The sequence below is a fragment of the Martes martes genome (assembly GCF_963455335.1).
Source record: "Martes martes genome assembly, chromosome: 1".
In the NCBI taxonomy this organism is placed as follows: domain Eukaryota; kingdom Metazoa; phylum Chordata; class Mammalia; order Carnivora; family Mustelidae; genus Martes; species Martes martes.
In genome coordinates, this window is record NC_137888.1 from 3,084,543 (window position 1) to 3,108,286 (window position 23,744).

General features: G+C 62.5%; 1 protein-coding gene across 2 annotated transcripts in view; it reads right to left on the reverse strand.

Moving 5' to 3' along the window:
- Positions 1-23,209, reverse strand: part of PDE9A (phosphodiesterase 9A) — an 80,897-nt gene extending 57,688 nt beyond the window's left edge. The window contains exons 1-2 of one of the 2 annotated variants that reach the window (XM_080817055.1): positions 22,967-23,194; positions 840-910 (exon numbers count right to left, since the gene is read on the reverse strand). In XM_080817055.1, the coding sequence (XP_080673181.1) occupies positions 840-910; positions 22,967-23,035 (140 nt within the window). In that variant the 5' untranslated portion in view covers positions 23,036-23,194. Of the gene's footprint in view, positions 1-839; positions 911-22,966 lie in introns of both variants that reach the window. The other variant, XM_080817056.1, reaches the window with a different exon arrangement.
- Positions 23,210-23,744: the final 535 nt, after the last annotated feature.

A 23,744-nucleotide genomic window follows, 5' to 3' on the forward strand; every position in this document is an offset into this window, starting at 1 on the left:
TCTGGTCTCCGGTCGCCTGCACGGGGAGGAGGACACTTGAATCTCTGGTTGTTTTCAAGAACCGAACATTCTGTTTCCCAGCGCGATGCTTGAAGACGCCCAGGCCGTAGGCTGTTTCTGCCGCTGTAATCCGTGGTTTGCTATAAGGTCCGGGCGACACCTTGGCCTGTCCTCCCCTGCCTGTGACCCTTTCCTCGACCCGGGTCGCCGCTCTGGGCTCAGAGGCCACGCGGAAGGTGACCCCGACCACCCGTCACAATCAGAACGTTAGGACAGAAACCGCACTGGAACAGACCGTTCACCGCGGGGTAACTCCGGAATGCTGACGACTCCATAAGGGGATTACCGCCTTTTCAACTGCTTTCTGAAAATCCGTCTTTCCCAAACAGTGCTCTGCGGCACCCCCTCCCAGCGGCCTCTCCCGGATAGAAAATCTCCCCCGCGGGATTGTTTGGGGCTGGGGGACTCAAGCCAAAACACAACCCCCCTCCTGGGTCCTTTCTTCAAATAAATAAATAAAAAGGGGAAAAAACCCTCTTAAGACGGTGATTTCTGTCTAATTCCGCCCAGCGGTTTCCTGCAGGCATAGCCGGGGGACCGGTGGGGGACAGGCCGCCGCGCACTCCTGAGGGGTCTCAGTCATTGGAAAGGGCCCCCAAGTGCAAGGTGAGCCATGGGCCCTGGCCCACCTGTCACCCCTCGGACCAGGCGGCTCGCCCTCCCTCCCAGGCTCCGTCCTCTCTGGGAGCCAGTGTCCTGCTGGTGGGGGCGGGGCAGGTTGGGGGCGGGGCATGTTGAGGGCGGGGCGTTCTGGGGGCGGGCCGGGCTGGGCCACTCACCGGGGCAGGCCGGTGGCGATGCAGAACAGGTCCATGATGTCACTGGAGTTGCAGTACTTGCTGAAGACCACCTACAAGACACAAGCCACAGGCATGGGGGGGCGGTGCGTGGGGCAACAGGTTTCCATGGCGATGTCATCGCACTTTCTCTCCGGCCCCACCCACAGGTCTGCAGCCGTGGGCACGGGAATGCCACCCGGATGTCCCTTCACCAAGTCCATCCATACAGACTGTGACACCTTCCGTCTGTTGTGCCCGAAACGGTCGTGAAGGCAGAGCTCCCGCCCACGAGACAGCCGCCCGGGGTCGGGGCTGGCCACGCCACCACCTTCTGACGCACAGACTGACACCCTCAGCCTCAAGACAGCCCACCGCTGGGAGTCCCAGGGAGTCCTGGGGGCTCATCGGTCGGACCCGTGCTCGACCAGAGCTCCCTGCAAAGCCAGGCACGGGGCAGAGGCCTCCCGAGTTCCGTGGAAGAGCTTTCCAGCGGGAAACGGAGAACGGAGCTGCGTGGCAGCCGGCCGTGCTCAGGGAGGGCGTGGAAGGGCATCGTCGCCAGCGGAGAGGAGACCCGGGTGAGGGTCAAGCCGCCCTGCACGATCTGGAGCGGAGACAGGACCCCGGTGTGTGCCGAGGCCGGCAGGAATGTGGGGGTGCGGTGGGGGCCCCAGACCGGCAGCGGGGACGGCGTTCACCCGCAGACTGGGGCGGCCCCCCCCAGCTCCACCTTTTCCAGAAGGTTCTTCCACCCACAGAGACGGCCTCGGCATCTGGGTTTCCTCACCCTTGGCCGGGGGCAAGCGGCCAGGGCTCCCTGGTGTCCCCCGCCAGCTTCAGGCTGTGACCTCCTACCCGGGACCACTCCTGGCTCACCACGGCCCCGCTCTGCGAATCTGAAAGGTGTGGTATTGAGCCGGACAGTAAGGAGGGACTGGCCCGGCCACATACCTCCGGTGACCAAGCCTGGGCTACGTCGCACACAGGCTTCGTGCAGCTCCCGCTCCAGCCGGGGGACAGAGGGGCTGGTGTGCGCCCCCCGCCCCCGCATTCCTGTCCCTGCTCTGCACCGGACGGGGTCAGGGCAGGCCTAGCCACAGTTTCCACGTCCACCCCGGCTCTGACCACGGGCGGCCGTGGCTGCCAGAGTGTGTTTCCCACGAGGAGGTCGCGTCTTGCTCCTTGAAGCCTGGAGCCCGGGCTGGGCCCTGCAAGCGGCGGCTGCTCAGGGGACCCTGGCCGTCCCGGGCGGTGGCGGGGTGGGGTGGGGTGGGGGGACTGCCGTACTCCGTGTCTGCCTGACACCAGCCCCGATTTCTGGAGCGCGCATTTACGGACGTGCGTTTCTGGCCTGGAGTCTATGTGTGAGTTCTCAGACAAAGCAACATTTGAGGAAAGCCGGTCTTAAAACCCATCTCTGTCCTCCTGTAGTTTCTCCCCTTCCCCCCCTTAAGGGAGGACGACGGGCAGCTGCGGGGCTGATTGGCTGACAGTCGGGCAGGACACACAGAAGCACGGTGACAGCCGTCTGTTATCTGGGCGTCGCAAACACAGATGACTCGTGGCTCCCTCCCCGTTTATAGCCCAGCTGTGGCTGGACCCGTCTGCCAAGAAAGTGACTCCGTCTTCGGGGCCTCGGGCACTCGGGCAGGAGTAGAAGAGCCTCACAGAGCAGAGTGGGCCGAGTGGGCCAGGCCCGCGAGTGCCCGCCGGGACCTTGCTCTGGGCACCTACATGGGAGGGCAGCCCCCGGCCCAGGGGGTGGGTGGGAGGCGCCTCCTGGCTGCTGCCTGGATCGGCACTGACGGGTTTATCACATTCTCGCGGGCATGGGCATGAAGTCAACCGCCGCTAGCCACTGGGCTTCTTGCTCAGATGTTGGGTGCTATGTCACCAGCCGGTCCCCATCCTGGACCAAGAAGAGAACCACCTGGCAGTTAGGTTTGGGCTGGGTTTTGCAGGCCGGGAACGACAAAAGCCTGCACTATCGCAGAAGAAGACATCGGTGTGTGGATATGCCCAGGAGGGGACCAGGGACTGGGCAGGGTGGGGGTCGGGGCACGTGCGGGGGCTGAACGTCCCCGGGGAGCTCCCCTGCAAGGCCGGCTACCATCTTTATCACCAGGGGGACAATCTCACGATGCTGGCAAGCCACGAGGGCCCTTGGTAGCTGTCGAAATCACAGAAAACGTCTGTGGGACCTCTCCAAATCATTAAAAAAACGATCTGCATCGGACATGTCATGCTTTTGGGGCTGGCTGTTTGAAAACAGGCGCTTACGTTCATTGTTTGCTGTTACTGTGTACGCCGCCTGTGAATTTTTTACTCAATTGCCTTAGCAACAATTTTCACAGAGCTGCTTGGAACCTGCAGTAACGGATCTCCAGCAACATGTCCCTCACTACAATTCCTCTCCAATTCCACTCCCCCCGAGTGATTTTACGGGGCTCCAGCTAAAGATGGAGAGCCAGATGTGTAGACAACACGCGCTGCGGACCGCGGGGAGGAGGGGAGGAGGGGACGATGGTGCTGTCTTCTGTCGAGTCGCCTTCCGGCGGAGCAACAAGTGAGCTCGGGTCCTCTGTGCGGGGACCCCGCTCCGTGGCCTTCCTCTGCCTGATCGGAGCTGATGCTTCTAGGACGTTCCCCGGCCCCTGTACCTGCGACTCGTCTCAGCCCCCTGGACGTTATTAAACTTGGCGGGAACGTTTCATCCTTCTTGTATATGCGCTTGTCCTTGCTGACGACGCCTCTTAGTTATAAACGTCGCACGGACTTCAGAAATCTCTACCCAACAAAAACAAGGGTGCTGACTTCTGAAAACGGTCATCCTGGCCTCTCAGGAAACGGCAGGAAATAAGCAAAGTGACGAATTGTGGAAAAGGGGTAGACAGCCCAAGTCTGGACGTCCCTGGATGCCCTTCTGTGGGGGAAGACATCGCACCGCGGGGTGCGTCTGCGACGCGGAACACTGCTCAGCCATAAAAAGAAGTAGATTATCGATCCACACAACTGGATGGGTCTCCAGGGGTTTGTGCCAAGTGAATAAAAGCCAATCCCCAAGGTTTCCATACCGTATGATTCCATTTAGGTGACGCTCCCGAAATGACATAATTGTAGAGACGGAGAGGAGATTAGTGTGAGCCGGGAGTTAGGGACGGGGTGGGTGGAGGAAGCAGGTGGGCGGGTCTTAAAGGGGCGGAACTGTCCGTCCTGTCCCCATGGTTGTGGCTGCGGGAACCTGCCCGTGGGATGGGATTGTATAGACTCGGTACACACACTCAGACAACCACAGTAAAACGGGGGAAATCCGTGCATGGTGGTGGCTTGTCTTGAGGTCAGAATCCCGGTTGTGATACCAGACCGTAATTTCGCAAGAAGCGACCACGGGGGACACGGAGTAAAGGGCACCTAGAAGTCTCTGTGTTGTTTCTTAGAACGGCACGTGACCCTACAATGATCCCCAAGCGTTTACGTGAAATAGCTCCGGCTGGCGGTGGCGAGGGGCTGCCCTGCCCGGACTGTGTGTCCACTCGGCCCCGGGGAAGGCAGTTGGGCAATGTGTGCCCTCTGATCCGGAATGCCATTTCCAGGAATTGCCTGTGAGAAATAATAACGCCGAGCATGATAATGAGAGCATTTACGATGTTGCAGGCTCCACTCGGGCACCTTCCTGACCCCGGCCGCCACTCCGTAAGCAAAGACGCGCGGCCCGGAGGGTCCTCTCATCGGACTCATCGCGCAGAAATGGAATTGGGCTCTAAACATCCTACCAACGACGGAATGATTACATTTTAGGACGTCTCCGTGATGGAACATCATTCTGGCGTTAAAATCATGTTTTTGAAGACTCCCGAATACTATGTTGGAAAGTACTTGCCGACGTGACACTGAGTGAAATGATCGGGATAAAAAATCATGTAGAAGAGAGCGGCTCGCACACACACGCATACACATGCACACGCACGCACGTGTGCACACACACACCAGAACGCAGGAGAGGCCCCGAGATGCCTGGATTCTTCTTTTTTTTTTCGTTTTATGTGCTCTGCATTTTTCAAAATATTCAACAATGAATATGCAGGACCTTCCTAAGCACGAGAAAAGTTATCTGGATCCGGAAGCTGAGGTCGGCCACTGATAACAGGATGAGTTGATGAACATTCGTTCCCTCCTGATAGCATGCTGTGCGGCATTTACATAAAATTCTTAAGAGAGAGAAAACATTTACCGTTTTTTATTTGGAAAGAATATTCTTTGGCGTTAAGCCAAGCAGATGAGGAAATTAACCAGAGGACAAAACCCAGAATTTAAATAGCACTCAGCAAGGAGTGGGGGTGCTGGGGAGGAAGGGGGAGGCACCAGGAGAACATCAGGGGAGTGGGGGGTCGGAGAGACGGTGTGGGGGTGGTGGAGGAGGAATCCGGAGCGAAGACAAGGCCCGGTGCTTCCTGGGACGGAGCGGGGTGGGGAGGGGGTCCAGGCCTCTGGGCTGGCCACGGGTTCACCAGTCCTAACCTGGGGGACTGGAGGGGCCCTATGTGGCCCCGTGACCCTGGGGGGGACCTGGAGGTGGCAGACAGCAGGGAGAGGGCGGGAAGGGGGTCCCTCCCCAACAGGTGCTCTGAGGGCCTGACGCATGCCGCCAGGCCTCACTTCCCACGGGCCGGGATTTCCAGGCAAAGAACTTCCGAGCTCCAGACCTGATGAGAACGCCCCTCAGGTCCACCCATCTTCAAGACCCTGATGAACTGAGGGTTCTGGTGACCAGGCCGGGTGCGGGGGCCTGGGCCCCTCTCTCAGGAGGCTGCTCTGAGCCTGGGCAGGGGCCCCGAGGGGTTTGGGCCAGCAGGTGGGCTGAGAGCGGCTCAGGTGGGGAAGCCAGGGCGGACTTGTGAAGGGGCCCGTGCTGGGGCACAGGGGGTCGGGACAGGGTCCTGGTCCCCTGGGACTTGGATCTCCTTTCTTTAAGTAGCCTGGCTGAAATGCCTTTGGACATCATTACAAAGCAAACCGTTAGGTCTAATGACCTGAATATCAGTGATGGGGGGGGGCACGCTATCTTCGGGGTCAGGCCTGCTCGGCTGGTACCTGCGAGGTTGCCCACGACTGCTGTCCTAAGACCGAGTCCCGGCCCCCAGGCAACGTTCTGGGGGCCAAAAACCGAAGTGAAGCCAACGGAGGCTGAGCTCATGAGCCGGCAGCTGCCACTCCCAGCTCCCAGTTCCAGCTGTGAAGCTCACGCAAGGACCCTCCCCGTTTCTGTTAATTCTTCAGTGGGCGCTATCGATCTGAACTTCTAGAACAAACACGTCACTAACTCTTTATATAACCTTCTCATGTTAGGATTGCTGGCGAGATTTTGTGGGGGGATGAGTTCAGCTGCCCACGTGGTGCAAATCAGAGCCCCGATTCTTCAGGCCATCAGGGCAGAGGAGGGCTGTCAACGGGGACAGACAGCCGGGTTAGTGGCCGCTCTCCGCGGGCTCCTTCTGAATCGGCAGGTCCCGCTTTGTCTGGAGCCTGGGCCATTCCAGCTGTCTCACAACCCCTGGGTCACCCCTGGCTGGCCTCTGGGGTCGTGCACTGCTCCAGGCACGGGCAGGGCAGAGGCGTGAGCAGGGAAGAGTCAGAGATGTGAGTTCACCTCCAGCCTATCCTTTTACCAGCTCAACCCAGGGCAGATTTCTGAACCACGCCAAGGCTCTGATTCTCCTGCAAAAGGAGGAAAATGGTCCCTTGCCTGTGGGGTCTTCGGAGGGTTCGTTATGACCCAGAGGGCCTGGTACGCACTAAGAGCGATGTTGTGCGGTCCTTGTGATTACGGGACGGGTCCCTTGAAACTCTTCCCTGGGGAAGGGGATGGGGAGGCTCCTCCTTGACCCCTTTAAGGCTGTTTACCCCAGCAAGAGGCATCGAGGGCACCCAGCCCTGACTCCAACACATCGGCATTCCTGTTTCAGTAGAGGACGGCCGAAGGGTGTGTCGTCTTGGGAATGCTGTCACGACGCGGGCTCCATTGCTCTAACCGATACCTCCGTGTTGATTATCAACCACATTCAACTATATCCAAACTTCAACAAAAACGGGGTCACAGCAATCAAATATGTATTCATCAGTTACCAGAATCAGCAGGTAGGAGTTAAAAAAAATACTTGGATAGACTCAGTGATCCCTGGGATTTCCCTGCATTAGTTTTCTCTTCTGTTAAAGGTGGAAGGAAGTCTTTGGAAGACGGGGCCCCGTGGGCAGAACTGTGGGCAGTTCCTTTGCATCCCATGGAGCCCGGGATCTGTCCATTGGGGGAGCAATGGGGCCCAAACATCCTCCCGCGCCAATGAGCTGAGGCTGAAGTCTGCATCTGCTGGTTTAGGTCACACTAATGATGCCAGTGCCACCATCACCACCTCCACCTGGACCTCCTCAGCCACCAGCACCATCTCCGCCATCACCAGCATCACCACACCACCACCACATCCCCCATCACCACTGCCTAACAGGACTGAACCTATGCTTGGGCCAGAATCTGAGCCAAATGCCCCACGAGCCCCGTGACCCTGGGTCCTCATAAGAACCTCCTAAGCTTGGTGTCACCATTACCCCTGTCGCAGAGAGTGAAGAAGCTGGCCTGGCCAGTGTGGACCCACATGCAAACTCAGACCCCCACCCACCCACCGGCTCTAAGCCCAGAGACAGAGGCTGTGCCGCCAGGAGGACTGCAGGAGGTCCGCGTGGCAGGTAGGTCCCTTGCCCATAATGACACACGCATTCTCTGTTTGTCTTGTTTTCCGATTGCCGATATTTCTGATGGCGCACTTGGAGCGGATATTGACTTAGGCTCCCCTCCCAGAGGAAAAATAAATCAGTTCAAATTCCTTATCTTCTGTTGACCAAGCTATGATTGTCTTCTGTAGTTTCTGTAATCTACTAAGGTCTTACCTACACTTCTATAAGCTCGTATAAGACTTTGCCCTGGAAGCAAACTAGAGAATTTTCACTCTGGCTCCTGGATCCCACATTCCAGCTCCAGGAGGTAGAACTCAACCTGGCCAGCCCAGAGAACAGCCAACGTAAACCCATCCGCAGATTCGCCACTTTTCTATCTTTGGGGGAGTTAAAGGTAAATTCCCTTTGGCTCATCGGTGCCCAAGAATTACAAGTTTAATACAGAAGACAGGCTAAGCGGAGACCAAGACCAAAATCCCAACTTTTATGTTTTTAAACACTCTGGAAATAAACGCGTGCCTTAACTAAGGCCAAGATCGCAGGCTGGCCACGTCGCTCTCCTCCCATGCGCGTCGGCAGTGTGTCTGAAGTTCTCCTCTCATTCTGAATTTCACAGACACGTACGCCTGCACGTATCGTTCGTGCTGTGCTTCTCCTTGTCTAGAGCAGGTAAGGGTAAACCCACAGTCAGAACGACTACAGTTAACCGCCAGGCAGGCGATCGCTCACATAAACTCAGCATCAGGCATCATTTCCCCTTCCGAGCCAGGAGGTATCTTTCTGGTCAGTGTGTTTGAAAAGAACATGAAAGAATAGCAGAAGCCGCCATTGCTTACTACGGGAGACTCACTGCACACCTTCTTCTAAAGAGAAGCCCCGGGGGCGCCCGGGGGGCTCCATCGGTGAAGCCCCAGACTCATGATTTTGGCTCAGGTCACAATCTCAAGGTCGTGAGATCGAGCCCCGTGTCGGGCTCCGCGCTGGGCGTGGACGCTGCTTGAGGATTCCTTCTCTCTCTCTGCCCCTCCCCATCGCATGCCTGCCCGCTCGCTCTCTCTCTCTCAAATCAGTAAATAAAATCTTTAAGAAGAGAAGTCCTGTTGTGCGCTGGAAATGCTCGAGGGCCCGCAGCAGCCCTGCCCCCACCCCTACCAGCCTGGCCGTCTGCACCGACCCAGCCCGCGGGTCCGCACCCCGGCTTCCCTCCCTGCTGGGGTGGTTGTGAGCTCAGTGGAGACAACATTCTGCGTCATCTGTGTGCATCTCCGAGTGGATCCCTAACATCCCAGCATCTCGTGGTTCAAGAATCCCAGTGTGATTGTCGTACGGAGAGGAAATCAGCAACCATCTCCCTTATCCCTCCTCAGGGTGTCCCACCTCTATCTCCACCCACATCTCTGTATCTCTGTATGGTACACGTCTGTGTCTGCGTCTCAGGGTGTGCCTGAAGGATGCATTTTTCACAGCTCCAGGGCAGGGATGGGCCAAGCGTGTGGATGGAAAGAGACTTAAGGAGACAGTGGACAGAGGCAGCGCCCTGCCCGGCGTGGATCCTGACTTGAAAACAAGCGTGTGTGTGTGGGGGGGGGGGAGACGGTCCCCTTTCCTTTCTTTGCTATTATTGGGCAAAGAACACATAAAACCTTTGATCCTTAAAGCCTGCCTTGGACATGGGTGTCCTTCTTCCCATTCGGTAGATATTAAGGCTCAGAGAGTTTCAGGAATGTTTCCAAAGCCACGCAATGAGTGAGTGGCGGTGACGGTGATGGAGAGGAAGGGCTGGTGTGAGTGTCTGGCATCGGGGGGACAGTCGGCAAGGGAGCACAGAGGAACTGACGGCTCGGGATGACCAACCCGCAGGGAATGGCGGAGGCTACTGTGCGGGACGATACCCAGGACCCCGAAGGAGCATACAAAGCCTCCGGGAACTATGGGACACTCAGTTTGGGGCAAACACAAGGGGGGGGGCCCAAATATCATTCTCTCCACCCTGGCAGAGCCCTTCCCTCCTCAAAGTGGGGGTAATGCCGGCCCCACCTGCTTCGAGGCGCTGTGAGCCCCCGTGGGGCCGTCTCTGCACCGAGCCCGGGAGGCTGCAGAGACCGTCCATCACGTGGGTACACCTTTCCCTGAAGTCTGCCCTGTGGGGACAGAGCCCGAAGCCAGCCTTCCTGGGTCCACTGGCAGCTCAGCCTCGCACGCACCCCGGGGCTGCGGGCAAAATCTTTACTGCACACTCTCCGTGCCTGCAACATGCGGCAGGCACTGGTCGCCCCCATAAAATCCTTAGAGCGGTGTCTGGGACGTTGTGGGCACCGTCCAGAGGTCTGCTGGGCCGGCGCTAACCCCGTGTCACAGATCTGGAATCTGAGCGTCGGGTCACACGACTGGCGTGGAGCGGGGCCAGACGCGAACCCGGCTGCCCGTCCCAGGCCAACGAAGTAATGGCGGGGCAGGGCTTGGGGGGTGAGAGAGCTACGGCTTCGTCCCTCCGCTCCGGCACACGGGAGGGCCTCGGCAAACGTCTACGAGGCCAAAGCGTCTGGGAGGCACAGCCGCTCAGCACGGCGGGAGCTCACTCCATCCGGACGAACAGCGAGGTCTGGCATAGAGAGACAGGTGAGACCCTGCTTGTGGTGTGTGGCCGGCGGGCAGGCAGGGGACGCAGTGGCTGCAGTGTGCACGCGAATGAAGGCAGAAGTGACCCGTCCTGCAGGGACGGAAGACCGCGGAGCAAGGGGCACCGGGCTGCCGGTGAAGGGAAGCGGCCGCCCCTCACTGTGCCTCGCCCCCGCTCCAGACCCACGATCCTGCTGGCCAGTACGGGAGGAGGCTTGGGGACAGGACGTGCAGCGCGGTCTGAGGCCAGAAGCCCGCAGAATGACACCGTTCTCCGCGTTACAGGGCCACGTCTCTGCAGACACGATGAGCGGAAGGATCCTGGGATGAGATGAGCCCCGGTCACGGCGGGGCGCACGTTAGTGAAGTCACAGAACCGTATGGCGGCAGAGAGAGATGTGAAGACGGAAGAGAGAGTTCCGAAGGCACCTGAGCGGCGTGGCCACGAGCCAAAGTGTGCAGACGGGCCCCAGGAGCAGGAGATCGAGGAACGGCTCCCCCCGGGAGCCCCCAGGGCAGCGAGGCTCTGCCAATCACTTGATTTCAGTGCCCCCAGGGCAGCGAGGCTCTGCCAATCACTTTGTTTCAGTGCGGCCGAGTGGATCCTGGACTCAGGCCTCCAGAGTTTCAAAAGCGTAAGTCGGGGCTGTTTGCAGCCGTGCGGAGAGCGGGGATGCGCCACGGCAGCCCTGGGACCGGACGCAGCCCTGGCCTCTGCGCTCAGGCTGGGCTCTTCGCAGGGACGGGAATCCTTGGACTTGCGTGAGGCACGAAGCACATCTACGACCGGGAGCACATGCTGGGAGGGGCTGGGGGGGTGGATCGTGGACGGGAGGCTCATCCCCTTGTCCCCCTGTGAGAGCGGATGTGGCCTTGGGCTGCAGCGGGGGGCGGGGAGGCTGGAGAGGAACAGTGTAGCCTCGCAGGGGAGTTCCCGTCCCAGCCGGCCACCCTCATTAGCACGACACAGGACACAGCTACGCGGACTGTGCAAACAGCCCTCCAGCTCAGGCCCCGGGCTGCCCCGGCTCAGCGGCGTCTCGGGGCCTGTGTGCCCGTGCCGTGCCTGCGCCTGCGAGGGTCGGAGGCCTCCCCGCGTGGAACCCGCTTGTCGTGGCCAATGCGGTCACCCTTCTGGATCGCCGTTGTTTTTCTGCTTCTGCCGTCTGAGGTCACTCTCCCCGGCTACAGAGGATGGATCGCAGGGGACCAAAAATGCGAGGAGGGGACCGCAGAAAGGGTAAGACGTGTGCGGACGCGGCGCTCCCTCCCGAGGACTGCTTCCAGCGAGGACATTTCCGGAGGCGTCTCTCTGGTTTCAGCTGGGTCTACTTCTTGAGTTCCCGCTCACATCGGAGGCGGCTCTCCATGCACGACCCTTGCATTGCCCCCTGCGCTGGGCCCCCACGTGGCTCTCCCCTCTAACCTGCGCCCCTCCCCCCAAGGTCTCTCCTTTATCAGGGACTGAGTGTGGGCCAGCGAGGCCCGTCCCGGGGTCCAGGCTTCTTCATGCCCGGGGGGAGGGCAGTGGAGAGGAGGGGGTGCTGGGGACGACCGCCCACAGGAGACCCCAGCATGCAACCCTCAGCTGTGATGGGCAAGGCCGAGAGGGTGACAGCGGGTGACAAGACATGGGGGAGACCTAGCCTGGGAGGCAGGAAAACCCTTCCCAGTGGAGACCCCGAGCTCCGGCACCTTGGAAAGTGAGCACCACGGCTCCCATCCTCTTTCCCGGCAGGAAGGACACAAGGGAGCCCCAGTGTGCAGCCAAGGCGGGGCTGGGGTGGGAGCTGGTCCTTCCCGGGCGTCCTTGGGGTAGGCCAACAGGTGGCCGCAGAGGCCTTGGCTGAAGGGCAGGTGCTGGCCCTGCGGTTGGGTTAAGGGCCGGACTCCGAGGATTCCAGGCAACTGAGGCCTTGGGGCCCTTCCAGGAGAAGCCGTCAAGGCTCTGGGGGGAGGCTGGAGCATCAGCTCGAGCCTCCTTTCCAGGGATTACACGGGGGACTGCGACTTCTCTCCCGAGGCAACCACGCGTCAGCACTATGCCCCCATCCGAGCATCTTCAAGGAATCTTGGAAATCATTCACCACCCAACCTTCTCGAGGCCCGCGCTGGGTCTGCACGCGCGTGAAACCCGGCATCCACACCGTGAGCGGAGCGAGCCCGGGACGAGCTGTGACGCTCCCATGTCCTTCTGCCCTCGTCCCCTCGGCAGGCCTGGGAAACGAACCCCACTCCCTCCTGTTAACCGCGGCCATTAACACTCCCCCCGCACTGCTCACTTTCCACGGCCACCGTGTGCCAAGCGCGTGAGGAAGGCAAGCGGAGGGAGGGGCTCGCTCTTATCCAAAGTTCTCTCTCATGACACATCCCAGTACAGCAACCTTAGATCCCCTTTGAAAGGACTGCGATAGCCCCCGAAGTTTTGGGGTTGGGACGGGGACACCGCATCCTGCAGCAGTCCCAGGCCGGGGACGGACACGGCGGTGGCAGAGCATGGGACAGCGTGCGCAGCGGGCCTGCGGTCCTCACACAGCCACCTGGCGAGCCGCGGCCGAGGACACGGAAATCCGAGAGACGTGGGAGAAAGTGGGCAGCTCAGGGCCGCGGGGAGCGGAGGAGTCTGTCCTTCCTGCCTCCCGGGTCTCCTCTTATTCCTTTCTACCAACCTGAAGTTTCGTTAGAAAAACGGAACGGAGTTTCCTGCCAGAATAGAAGTGTCTGAGTGTGGACGAGGGAGCCTGGAGTCCAAGTCGGCGGCTGCTGTGGCCTCCCTGTGGCCTCCCCACGCGGCACCCGTGTCCCTCAGGGGCTGGCCTCCACCCACCAGGCTGCAGCCTCACGGGCCTCCTGCGGGGCTGCCGCAGTCCCTCCAAAGGTCAGGGCTCTGCTCGAGGCCGTTGGACTTCGGGGGTGGCGTGTCACCGGGATGTAACCTCAGCTTGGGGCCGTGTCTCCCCAGCCACGCCGAGCCCAGACCTGCGTGCGGGCTCGCTCTTCAGCTCGATGCCTGGGGCTCACAGCGGTGGGCGGAAAGCCGCCAGGCCCTGCCTCTTTCCTCCAGAAGCCGAGCCTGGACCCCTTAGGAGGGGCAGGTGGGGGCGGGAGGCATCTTAAGGGCCCTCTGGGGCCCGAACCCTACTCCGCTGTACAGTGGCCTCTCTGGCCGCTGCTCTGTCCCTTGGGAGGACGAGCTGAGGACTCACTACAGGGGCTGAGGCCGAATCAGAGATCCAGCCCCAGGCGGGTCGGGGTTAGGGGGCCGGGGTGGGGGGCAGGGGGAGTGGAGTGTTCTGGGAGGCCTGGCATCCAGCCTGCAGCCTGGCGGCTTCCGCACAGCACCCAGGAGATCCAGGGTCCCCCACCCCTGGAGGGACCTGTCATTCTCAGCGCCTCCTCCTGCAAGGGCTGTGCACCCCGCCGACGTCCAGACACCACCCGCCCGTGTCTACGCGGCTCCCCGAGGCTGGCACCCATTTCCTTCACCTGTTCCGCCCAGCGCCACCCAGCCCGGCTTCCAGAAATACCTGTGAGGGAAATTCTCGGCTCCTACACTTCCCCACGCACTGCTGTGCTCTGGGAGCCCCTCTGGACCCCGGCTCTTTGGACCACTCCAGGCCGGCTTTGCCGCTGGGGCACAGATGCCATCCCCCACCTCCGCTATCTGGGACACAGCCTTCCAAATGACACCCACAAAATGGGATCGGATACACGGCCGCGCATCTGGGTGGCCCCGAGGGAGTCTGGAGTCTTAGGGGGTCCCAACAGGCCAGGCCTCATTGGCCAGGGCTGGGGTCGCGCTTCCCAGCCCCTCTAGTGTCTGCCCTGAGCTCCGGATGCTCTTTGATTGTGCCGGCCGGCCGGGGCAGCCTTCAGAGGCCCCAGTGAGCGGTCTCAGAGGTCGTGTGCCCCTTCAACCACGGCTCACGTCTCCACTTTTCCCTGCACAGCACGGCTCTGCGCGAAGTCGGTCTGCGGGCGGCTCCCGAAGCGCCCCGGAAACGGCTGCTCCAGCCCGGCCGGCGGCCACGCCCTGCGGCGGGTCCACGGTCAGCCCCGGGTCCACGGTCAGCCCTTCCCCACGCAAGCCCCGGGCTCCTGCTGTTGCAAATGCAAATCCAACATCATTGAAGATCTCTAGATGATAATGTCAGCCGTGGGGGCTCTTTCTCTGTTCTTTGCAAGGCTATACAAGTTTTTTAAAAGCGTTCCCTGAGGCAGAAGCTATAAGGATAAAGAGGCTGGATCACGGGCTCCAGGAACCGCTTGCAAAACACATCAGCCCGTGTGCGACCAGCCCTCAGGATGCCACCGTGGCCGCCCGGCCCCTCCCTTTGCTGGTGCAGGGCGGCCGCGTCGGGCTCAACGGAGAGGGTCTGTGCCAACTCCGGCCTCCCCCCGCCATTCCACGGGCGGCCTCTGACTTTGTTTCCCCAAAGCACTCAGCCCTCCGTCTCCCCCAAGGCTGAGCAGCAACCCCAGGCTGCACCCCGGGGGGCCAAGGGCCTTTGCGGGGGGTGCGGTCAGAAGTCCAGGGGCAAGTGTGGCAACGAGCCCCCCAGGGCCGCCACGGACAGCGGCTCGCCACACACTCCACCGTACATCTCCCTCCAACGGCAAAATCACCGCTAGGAGCTATGGGCATCACAACCGCCCTCTCTAGCAAAACAAATGAGCCTGCAGCCTCGTGCTGCCCTCGTGTACCGAGTGCAGGCCTACAGGCGGGGCCGGTGGTCCCGGTTCACCCACACCCCACCGCCCGCCCTCCTCCCTGCGGTCCCCAGGGCTCCGGCTCTGGAACGGAGGAGAAACGAAAGGCATCCGTGGGAAGGAGGGCGGACCTGGGGCTGCCCCGGGGGGAGCGTGGTATCGCAGAGCGGGAGCACCGGGGGCTGGGCTGGCCCTGCACATCACAGAGCGAGCCTCGACACGGGGCCGGTGCCGGGACCAACGGCTAGCTGCCCCGGGGCCGCCTGCCCACCTGGAGCGGCAAGCCGGGGGTCTCCGTCACGGAGCTCTGACTGCCTTATAGCCACGATGCGAATAAATAATTATGAACAAAAAGATAAAAATACCAAGGACTTTATGCAGCTCTCGCCACATACCGGCCCTGTTCCCGCACTGGAGGCACATTTACGCATTTCGCGAGATGACCGCACAGGGGAGGCGCTCCCGTCACCCCACGTCACAGATGGGGTCACAGAAGTGCGTAAGGAACTTGCCTGCACGAGACCAGTTTCAAAAGCAGATGCGCTTGCCCCAGAATCCGCGCTCTTGACCGTGACGTCCCACTGCCAGGGCCACGCCCGCGAGGTCCCTAGAGCCGGGGGCAGCCGCCTTCCCTGAGCAGTTCACTGTCCCGCCCGGACGTGCCCTACTTCCCAGGCCACACCACACCCGAGTCCTCGGGTGTACGCAGCCGTGACCGGGAAACTGAGGAGCGCTTGAGGGAGAGGAGGGCTGTTCAGAAAACACAGGAATGTACCCGATGCCTAGACCTAGGCTTTGCCAGCTGAGGAAACAAGACGGGAAACGACTGAGATTTCCAGACGATGAGGGGGTTCGCGGAGGGTGGACGGATAAACAGTCCGAGGAGAAGACACATGACGGAGCAGGACTCAGGCTCAAAAAGGAAGCCACCCTGTGCCACGACGTGGCCGAAGCTTGAGGACACCCCGCCCAGCGAAACACGCCAGCCGCAGAAGGACAAACGCTGTGGGACCCACTCACGGGAGGGACCCGCTCACGGGTCAGAGGGACGGAGGGACAGAGAGGAGCCGGTGGGCGCCCGCCGCTGCGGAGGGGCCGGGGGAGCTCGCGGTGACTGGGGACAGAGTTTCAGTCCAAGAAGACGGACTCAGGATGCACGGTGGGGGCGGCTGCACGAGGAGGGCGCTCAGCGCCACGGAACCCAGAAACGGTTAAGGCGACAACTTTTATGTGTATTTTGTTATGATTAAAAAAAACAGTCACACAGGCATCGTCTACATCCAACGGGCACAGACGTCCGGGCTCTATCGTAATCTTCTTGGGCCGCTTTTCAGCGGGGCTGTGAGTGCCCGTCGGGCCAGGGCTCCCAGCGGGGTTCGGCTCAGGGATCCGGGGAGCAGACGTGAGCCGTGGCGGAGGTGGGGGACGCGTGGACTGGGCTGGAGGCGGTCGAGGCGACGGTGGAGACTGTTATAGTGAACGAGCCGAGAGCTGAGTGCCGCTCATACCGGGCCCACGACCCGCCCGTGCACCACACACGCCAGGGAGACACGCATGTGCTTCGCACGCTCCTGCGGCTGGGTCTTTGTGCACCGTATCCTAGGGGATGTTTTCCTGAGTCAGAACCTGGAAATGCAGACCCTCAGCATCCAGACGGGGAGGAGACAGCCCAGCGGGCTGAGCGAGAGCCAGCGGATCCACCTCACCCGTCCAAAGCCGGGCCGCGAGCGTCGGGCCGTGAGCGTCGGGCCATCTCCCCAGGCCGGGGCATGTGCTTCCAGGGCCGGGGCCAATGCTGGGCCAGGTGGTGCCAGCTCGGTGGCCAGCTCCCATCTCGTCATCCGCGCGGCTGAGCGGGAAGCCGAGGTGCAGGGGGGCGTCCTTCCCTGGGGCGAGGCCCGCCGGTGAGCTACTGCTGTCTTGCCCAGGCGCCTGCCGGGGGGTCCCTTTGTGCCCTCCGGGTACCCTCTTATCCCTTCGAGCACAAGACCCCCTCCAGTTCCCAGGAGCACCGCCTGCTGGGCCATCCGTGACCTGGAAGCAGGGGACTGGGTGTGGATGGCTCAGCCTTGTGCCTTCTGCTGTGGGAAGGGCCTCGGGGGCAGCAGAGCTGGGACAGGGGTACAGGGGCCAGCCTCCGGGGCCAAGGCACCCCGTGCACCCAGGCCCGGCCGCGTCCCGGGCTCCGGGAGGCTGGCTCTGCCGTCAGCCGCTCTGCCGAGGGCGTTTCCTCTTCCATCTGCTGTCGGCTCCCGTCCGCTGTGTGACGGGGACACTGCGCCCTTCGTCTGCTCTGGCTTCTCTTCCCTGACGACCAGAGCTGCACTCTGCCCGTGTCTGAGGCCAGGCAGCTCGTACCCCCCAGCAGCCCTGGGGAGGCCGCTGGTCCTCCCGGTTTAGGGCTCCCAGGGCTCTTTTTGTTTCCAGCAGCCTCTGCCAAGTTGGAGACGGAGGGTCCCGGACAATGGGACCTGGGGACCTGGGGCCTTGGTTCCGGCTTGCAGTGTGCTCGCAGGACAGGAACCAGGGACAGGACGGGCTGCCTCAGCTCCCTCCACAGTGTCCCAGGGGAGGCAGGGAGCAGGACCTACACGCACGACGTGCTGACCCAGCCGCCCACGTGGCCAGCTCGCCCTGGGCACTTTGCACATTACTCAGCGCCATCTGTGGTCACCCAATGGGGGTGTCACTGACACCCCCACTTTACCGAGGACAAGGTGACTTCCCTTGGGCCTCCGAGCTGTCAAGGGACGGAGCTGGACCCGCGGGGCTGTCTGTCCCTCCCCACTCCGGGTGGCCACCCCTCCAAGACAGAGGAGCTGCATGCATTCTACGAGACCTCCGTGTCATCATCTGTCAATCCTGATGACATCAGTGGGGTTCAGCCACGCCCCTCCTGGGGCCTCCAGATGTTGGGAAGGAGCTTCCAGGCTACGGCACACGGGAAGGAGGAGGGAGGCCAGCACGCCCTGACTTCTCAGTGCCCGGGGCTGGGTAGAGTTCGGAGAGGCTGCGTTTCCAAGGGTTTCTGTTTGTACAACACCTGCGGGGCGCTGCAGGCCGTGGGGCCGGTCCGCTTGTTGAGGAAGAGGCTGAACACACGGAGTCCCCGTTGAGCCTCACCTCCCAGCTCTGACCCGGCAGGGGACAGAAGGATGGGTCATCGTGAGCCATCGTGAGCCATCGTGAGCTTGGGGGCAGGGGGGCAGGCCTGGAGGCAAAATGCCTTCCCGGTCTCCCGGTCTCCCGACAGACCACCTCTGGTTTTACGCTGGAAACCAAGACGTGTCGGATGACTCCCCTCTCCGAACTTCCCTGCCTTGCCATTAGCGTCTGTCACCATTTCAGTCCCCGCGTGAACATCTCAGGCTATCGACATTTAAAGGAAGATACACAGAAGGTGCTGGAACACCTGGGGACGGCCGAGGGGGGAGTCCCCGTTACCCGGCAGGGACTCGGGGTTAACAGAAGCACCTGAGCCCAGAGCACTTGCCAGGAGTCTGCCTGGCCAGCGGATCAGCCCAGGGAGACCGGCCCCCCGCCTCCCGGCTGGCAGGCTCTGCTGGCTCGGAGCGTGGACGGAGCAGGTGCACACATCTTAAAGTGAAAGGAAATTGTCACTGGGCTTTGGCAGGTGGCAGGACAGACGTATTTTCCAGGAAGGGGAAAGGTGTCCATGATTCGGGGGGACTCAAGGTCCTGCCATGCCGACCACAAGGGACAAGACAGGGGCAGCTGTACCCCTTCTTTCAAAAATAGAAAACAGGACTGACCCGAAGAAGAGTGGGCAGCTCATGTCTGTGCCAAGGCAAGCAAGGAAGGCAGAGGAGCCTGAAGTCCCTGGGCGGGCTCAGGGCAGGAGCCATCGGGGACAGAGGGAGGCAGGTGGGAGGGAGGGAGGCGGCTGGCTGGGCTGCAGAGGCCTGAACTCCAAGGGTGGGGGGAGGGAAGCGCCTGGCCACAGAGGAAAACCGTGGTCTGAGCCCTGTAGGAGCCTGGGGAGGAACCGGGGCGTACCACCCGGAATCCCGGCCCGGCGGGCCCAGGCGGCGTGGACGCCGGCTCCCTGGGAGACTGTCCTCACCCAGATGCGGCTTCTCCGCGGCCCCAGCCCAAAGCCAGGCCCAAGGTCACATGAAACCCCTCCCTCTTCTTCACTGGTAAGGCCATCAAACTCACACCTGGATGTGCTAGCAGGCAGGGCCCCTTTACCTCTCCAGGGCCGAGGGCATCGCCGGGACATCCCAGCTGAGGGCATCCTCTTTCCGGAGGTGCCGTGGGCGAGCGGGAGAAAGGACAGGCACTGAGGCCAGGGCCAGCGGAGGAAAGAAAAAAGCAAACCTTCTGGGCAAAGAGGAGAAGCAGCAGCTTCTAGAGAAGAGCCTTCTGGAGCGGGGGTCCCCAGCTATCCTGCTTCGGGGGCTCCGGCTCCCATTCCCTCCCCCTCCAACAGGGGCAGGGGAGGAGGCACGAAGGGGACAGGTGCGTGGGGGTGAGTGAGGCTGTCCCCTTGGTCGTGCGGCAGTTCCCAACCTGGGTCCCCCCGAGGCCGCCCTCCCCCCACCCCGGGTCCCCCCCAAAGCCAGTCTTCGCCAAGGAAGGGAGCCTATTCCTCAAGCCCCCCACTTCTGGCATCACAGCCCTGCCCTACCAGCGGGGCCTGCCGTGTCCTTCTGTCCCTCACCGGACGCCCTGCCACGGCTCTGGTTTACTATCTGTGAGCCCGTCGCTCTGTGGAACAGAGTCGTGGGTGTCGCGTTCACACGGGACCCAGCCCCCCCCCCCCACGGTGGCTGTTCGACAGCTCGTCTGGAGAGCGGGCTAAGTGACGGTCTCGTCCAGCCGATTCTAGGACAGGAAGCACCGAGAGCATCCCCACCTTACAGGGAGACCAGGGACCTCGCCCAGGCCACGGGGGCAGCCGCACAGCTCTCTGCTGCTTTGTGGGGACCCGGGGGGGGTGCAGACTCGGACGGTAAGCCTCCTCTGCCCTCCGGCCCCCTCCGTAAGCCGCTGAAGGGAAGCCCGCAGGCAGGAGATCGATCCCCCAAACCCCACTGCCGGTCTTGCACTGTGTCAGCCTGGGCTGGCCGGCGAGTTGTCTCAAGTCTTCTGCACGTCTGAAAGCACCGAACTCACTATCCGGCGGCTGCAGCGGCTTCTCCAAGCCCTGAGACGCCTCCCGTGTCATCAGCCCAAGCACGTTCTCAGACAGGGCTGGCGGCCTCCCTTCGGATGACGCGGGACCGTTCCCCCAAGCTTGGCTGGAGCACATGACACCTGCAGCAGTCACTGTCCCCCACACCTGTGCCCTCGTGGGGGGAGTGGGGGGTGCCCAAGAGCAGGGTCACTGGAGGGGCAGAGCGCAGGGGAGACAAAGCAGGGGCTCAGTCCCTGCGCGCCTGCCCGCCCCTCGGAAGCCACAGGGGTCTGTGTCTGTGACCTTCCTGGGAGAAGCACTCGGAAGGATAAAAGCGACACAGAGCAGGACCGAATCCGGCGCCCGGGACCTTAAGGACAGAAAGCGCGGCCACGGGCGACAGAAAACGATGCTGCGAATGCTCTCAGCGGAGACATCTGTGGTCCCCACCACGCTGCTGGGTGCGAGGTCCGTGCACCGTTGTCCTTTTCCAGCCCGCGCGTGGAAACCCCAGACGCCTCGGCTCCCAGCCAGGGCAAAAAGTCCAGCTCTGAGGCTCCACCAGCGTCAAGAGCAAAGAAGGAGGGCACAGAGCAAGGTCATGAACCACTGACAGGTGTTGTGGCCGTGGGAGGGGCTTCTCGAGACCACAGCCCACCTGCACTCCCCACCCCGCTGTCTCTATCAGCAAAAGGCCACTCGCGAACAGAGAGAGGGACGCGTGCACGATGCCCACCCCGTCCCCGCAGTGCCCCACACGCTCTGGTCATACGGTCTCGTGTCCTTCTCAGGACAGTCTATAAAGCAGCGACCGCCGTCCCCCTTTACAGATGACGGGGCCAGCCCAGAGCCATCTGGGGACTTGCTCGAGACCACAGAGAGTGGGGACGCCAGCACTCAGCAGATGTGGCCCTTCCTGAGGCCACAGCCTCCCCCCTGAATGCAGGTGCGCCTCCGGGGCTGTTCTCCTGGAGGTCACCCTAACTTCAGGGGTGTCGCCTTCTACAACCCAGCCTGCCTGTCACGCAGGCAGAGCTCGCCAGACTCGGCGCTCTCCTCCCGCCCTCCGGCGCCTCCCTTCCGCTCCTTACCCACTTCCAACCCAGTTCTCGGGAAGCACCTGTCACTTCTGACCCGGTGGCGGCATCTCATCTCACCTCTTTCAAAAGGTGGACAAAGGCCAATCTTGGAGACTTCTCTTCTGGTGTGGTAGGAGGGTGTGTGCACCTTTGCACGTGTGTGTGTGCTGGCATGGGGCGGGTCTGTGCCTGTGTGTGTGTGGCGTGTGCACGTGTGTGTATCTGTGTGTGTACGTGTGCGCACACAATTTCAGGCACGCGTTGTGTGTGAACACGCATGTGCACACGTGTGGGCACGTCTGTATGCGCGTGTGTACACTGCGCGGGACGGATGACACCGAGGGTCATTCCTGCCTTTGAGGGGATGTTAAATTACGGTTCGGTCACAGATGCCGAGTCCTGGAAGTCGGGGGACCGGGCTCCGGTCCTCCATCTGCCGCTGACCAACTGCCCAGCCCTGATGAAGGGAGAGGCTTGACAGCCTGGCCTCCCAGAGGATTCCAGCTCCCCACTCTCTGATTCTACTAACCGGGTGATGGTGGGGGAAGGCGAGTTCTCACTTCCTGGGATGGAGCCGGGGATGGGGAGAGTGAGGGTGGCTTCTGGCAAGGCTATCAGCCGGCAGAGGCACCCCGGAGATCTCGGGAGCCTGCCCCCCCCACCCCGACCCCAAGCGTCCTCCGACCCCAAGCCTCTGCGACTGGCTGGGGGATCCCTCCCCGGCTTCCCGGCAAAGGGTGGGAGGTCCTGGAGAAGAGCAAGGGGAGAGGTGGGAGCTTTCCTGAAATGTCCAGCTAAGTCTGGGAGTGGGGAGCGACGTCTCACTGTGGCTCTTCTCCTGGGGGGGTACAGAAGGAGCCAAATGCCCCCTCGAAGCCAGCTCTCTTATTGTTCCTCTCTGCCAATCAGAAGCCTGGGTCCAGGACGCTCTGGACTCGGGCCAGGGGCTTAGAAAGGGAGGGGCCGGGAACAAAGGGGGTCTGCGCGGGAGGCCTCTGCTATGAGAGTTAAGTTGGTCAGGGACAGTGGACATCTGGAGGCCTTCATGCCTCCAGAGAGGGGCAGAGGGGCCCAGGGCTGGGCCAGCCCATCCCTCAGTCTGTCTGTGGGCCCAGGAGGCAGAGCAGTCTTGAGGGCCCCCCTCCGCCGTCAGAGCTGACCATCTGCCCAGGGGGGTACACGGGCGGTGGGGGTGGGGGAGCCACGGGGCACAGCCCCTGCTCCCCAAGCCCCGCCCCCCCGCACCTGCTCCCCGCTGGCCAGGAAGTACTGCCACTGCCTGGGGGTGGGGGCGGCGCGGTGGACTCGGTCCCCCTCCGTGCCTCGCTCACCGTGTCCGCGGGGGGGGGGGACCCCGACCCGCAGGGCAGCCCCGTGGCCCCGCTGTGGGGTCGGTCAGAGGGAAATGAAAGGCTTCATGCACCAGCCTCTGAACACACAAACTCGGCCTGATGCGATCTGTCACAGAGAGCTCTGCCCATGAAGTGGAGAAAATGCCCCCTTGTGGGTCGCCCCTTTCCCCGGGGGAGGGGCGCGTGGGGACAGCCGCTCCGCAGAGCCCCCCGCCCCCGCCTCCAGCCGAAGTTGTCAGAGGCTGCAGCCCGGACCCAGGACGCGCGGACGCGCAGACGACGGCCCCCACCCCGGCCGCCCGCCGCCGCCAGGTTCCCCCCTGCCCCGGCGACCCCCTCCCCAACGGCGCGGTCACCGGGAGGGGCCGCCCAGCGGGATCGCACGGCGGGGGGGCCCAGCGCGGCGCGGCGGGGGGCCCGGGGGGAGGGCGTGGGCGCCGGGCGGGGTGTGGGGGGACGGGGTGCCCGGCGGCCGCGGCGCGGAGGCCGGGGAGGAGCTACCTTCTGGATGCGCCCATCGATGTCCAAGTAGATGGCCTTGGGCCGGTAGCTGGAGGAGCCGGACCCCATCTCCCCGGCGGCGCTCGGACTTTCGCTGTACTTTCCCGACGCCAGCCGCCGCGGGGAGGGCGGGCCGTGGGAGGCGGGAGGGGGCGGCGGCGCGGGGACGGCGGAGACCAGCCAACCAGCGCCCCGCCGCCGCTCCGGTGCGCCCCGCCGCCGCCTCGGGCGCGCGCGGCCGCCGGCTCCGCCCCCGGCGCGGCCCCCGCCCGCCTGCCTCCGCCCCCGCCCCTCCCCCGGTTCCTCCCGCCCCCGCCTCCTCTTCCTCCCCGCCCCTCCTCCTTCCCTTCCCTCTCCCCCCTTCCTCCCTTCCCACACCGGGGCACACCCCCTCTTCTTCCGTTTGGCTCCGGCGCTGGGCGACCGGGCCAAGTGTCAAGCCTATCCGCAAGCGACCTCTGGGCAGGTGCCCGCAGCGACGGACCCCTCCGGCTGCAGAGCTGGTCAGCGCCCCTCCCCACCAACCGCCCAGACATCCCCAGAGCGACCCCGTCTGGCTGCGGGCGGGTCACCTTCCCACAAGGACAGTTGCTCCGCGTGACTTCTTTGCCCCAGGAGGCTAATCAAGCTGGGGGCGCGCTCGGCCCCTGAGCTACGGGGGTCATTAAGCAAATCCAGGACCGCTGGGCATTAGGCAACTCCCCGAGGCTCAGCCTCTCTCTGCCGTGATGCCCTCCTGCTTTAATCTGACCAGGAAATGGAAAAAGTTGCTTCTCAT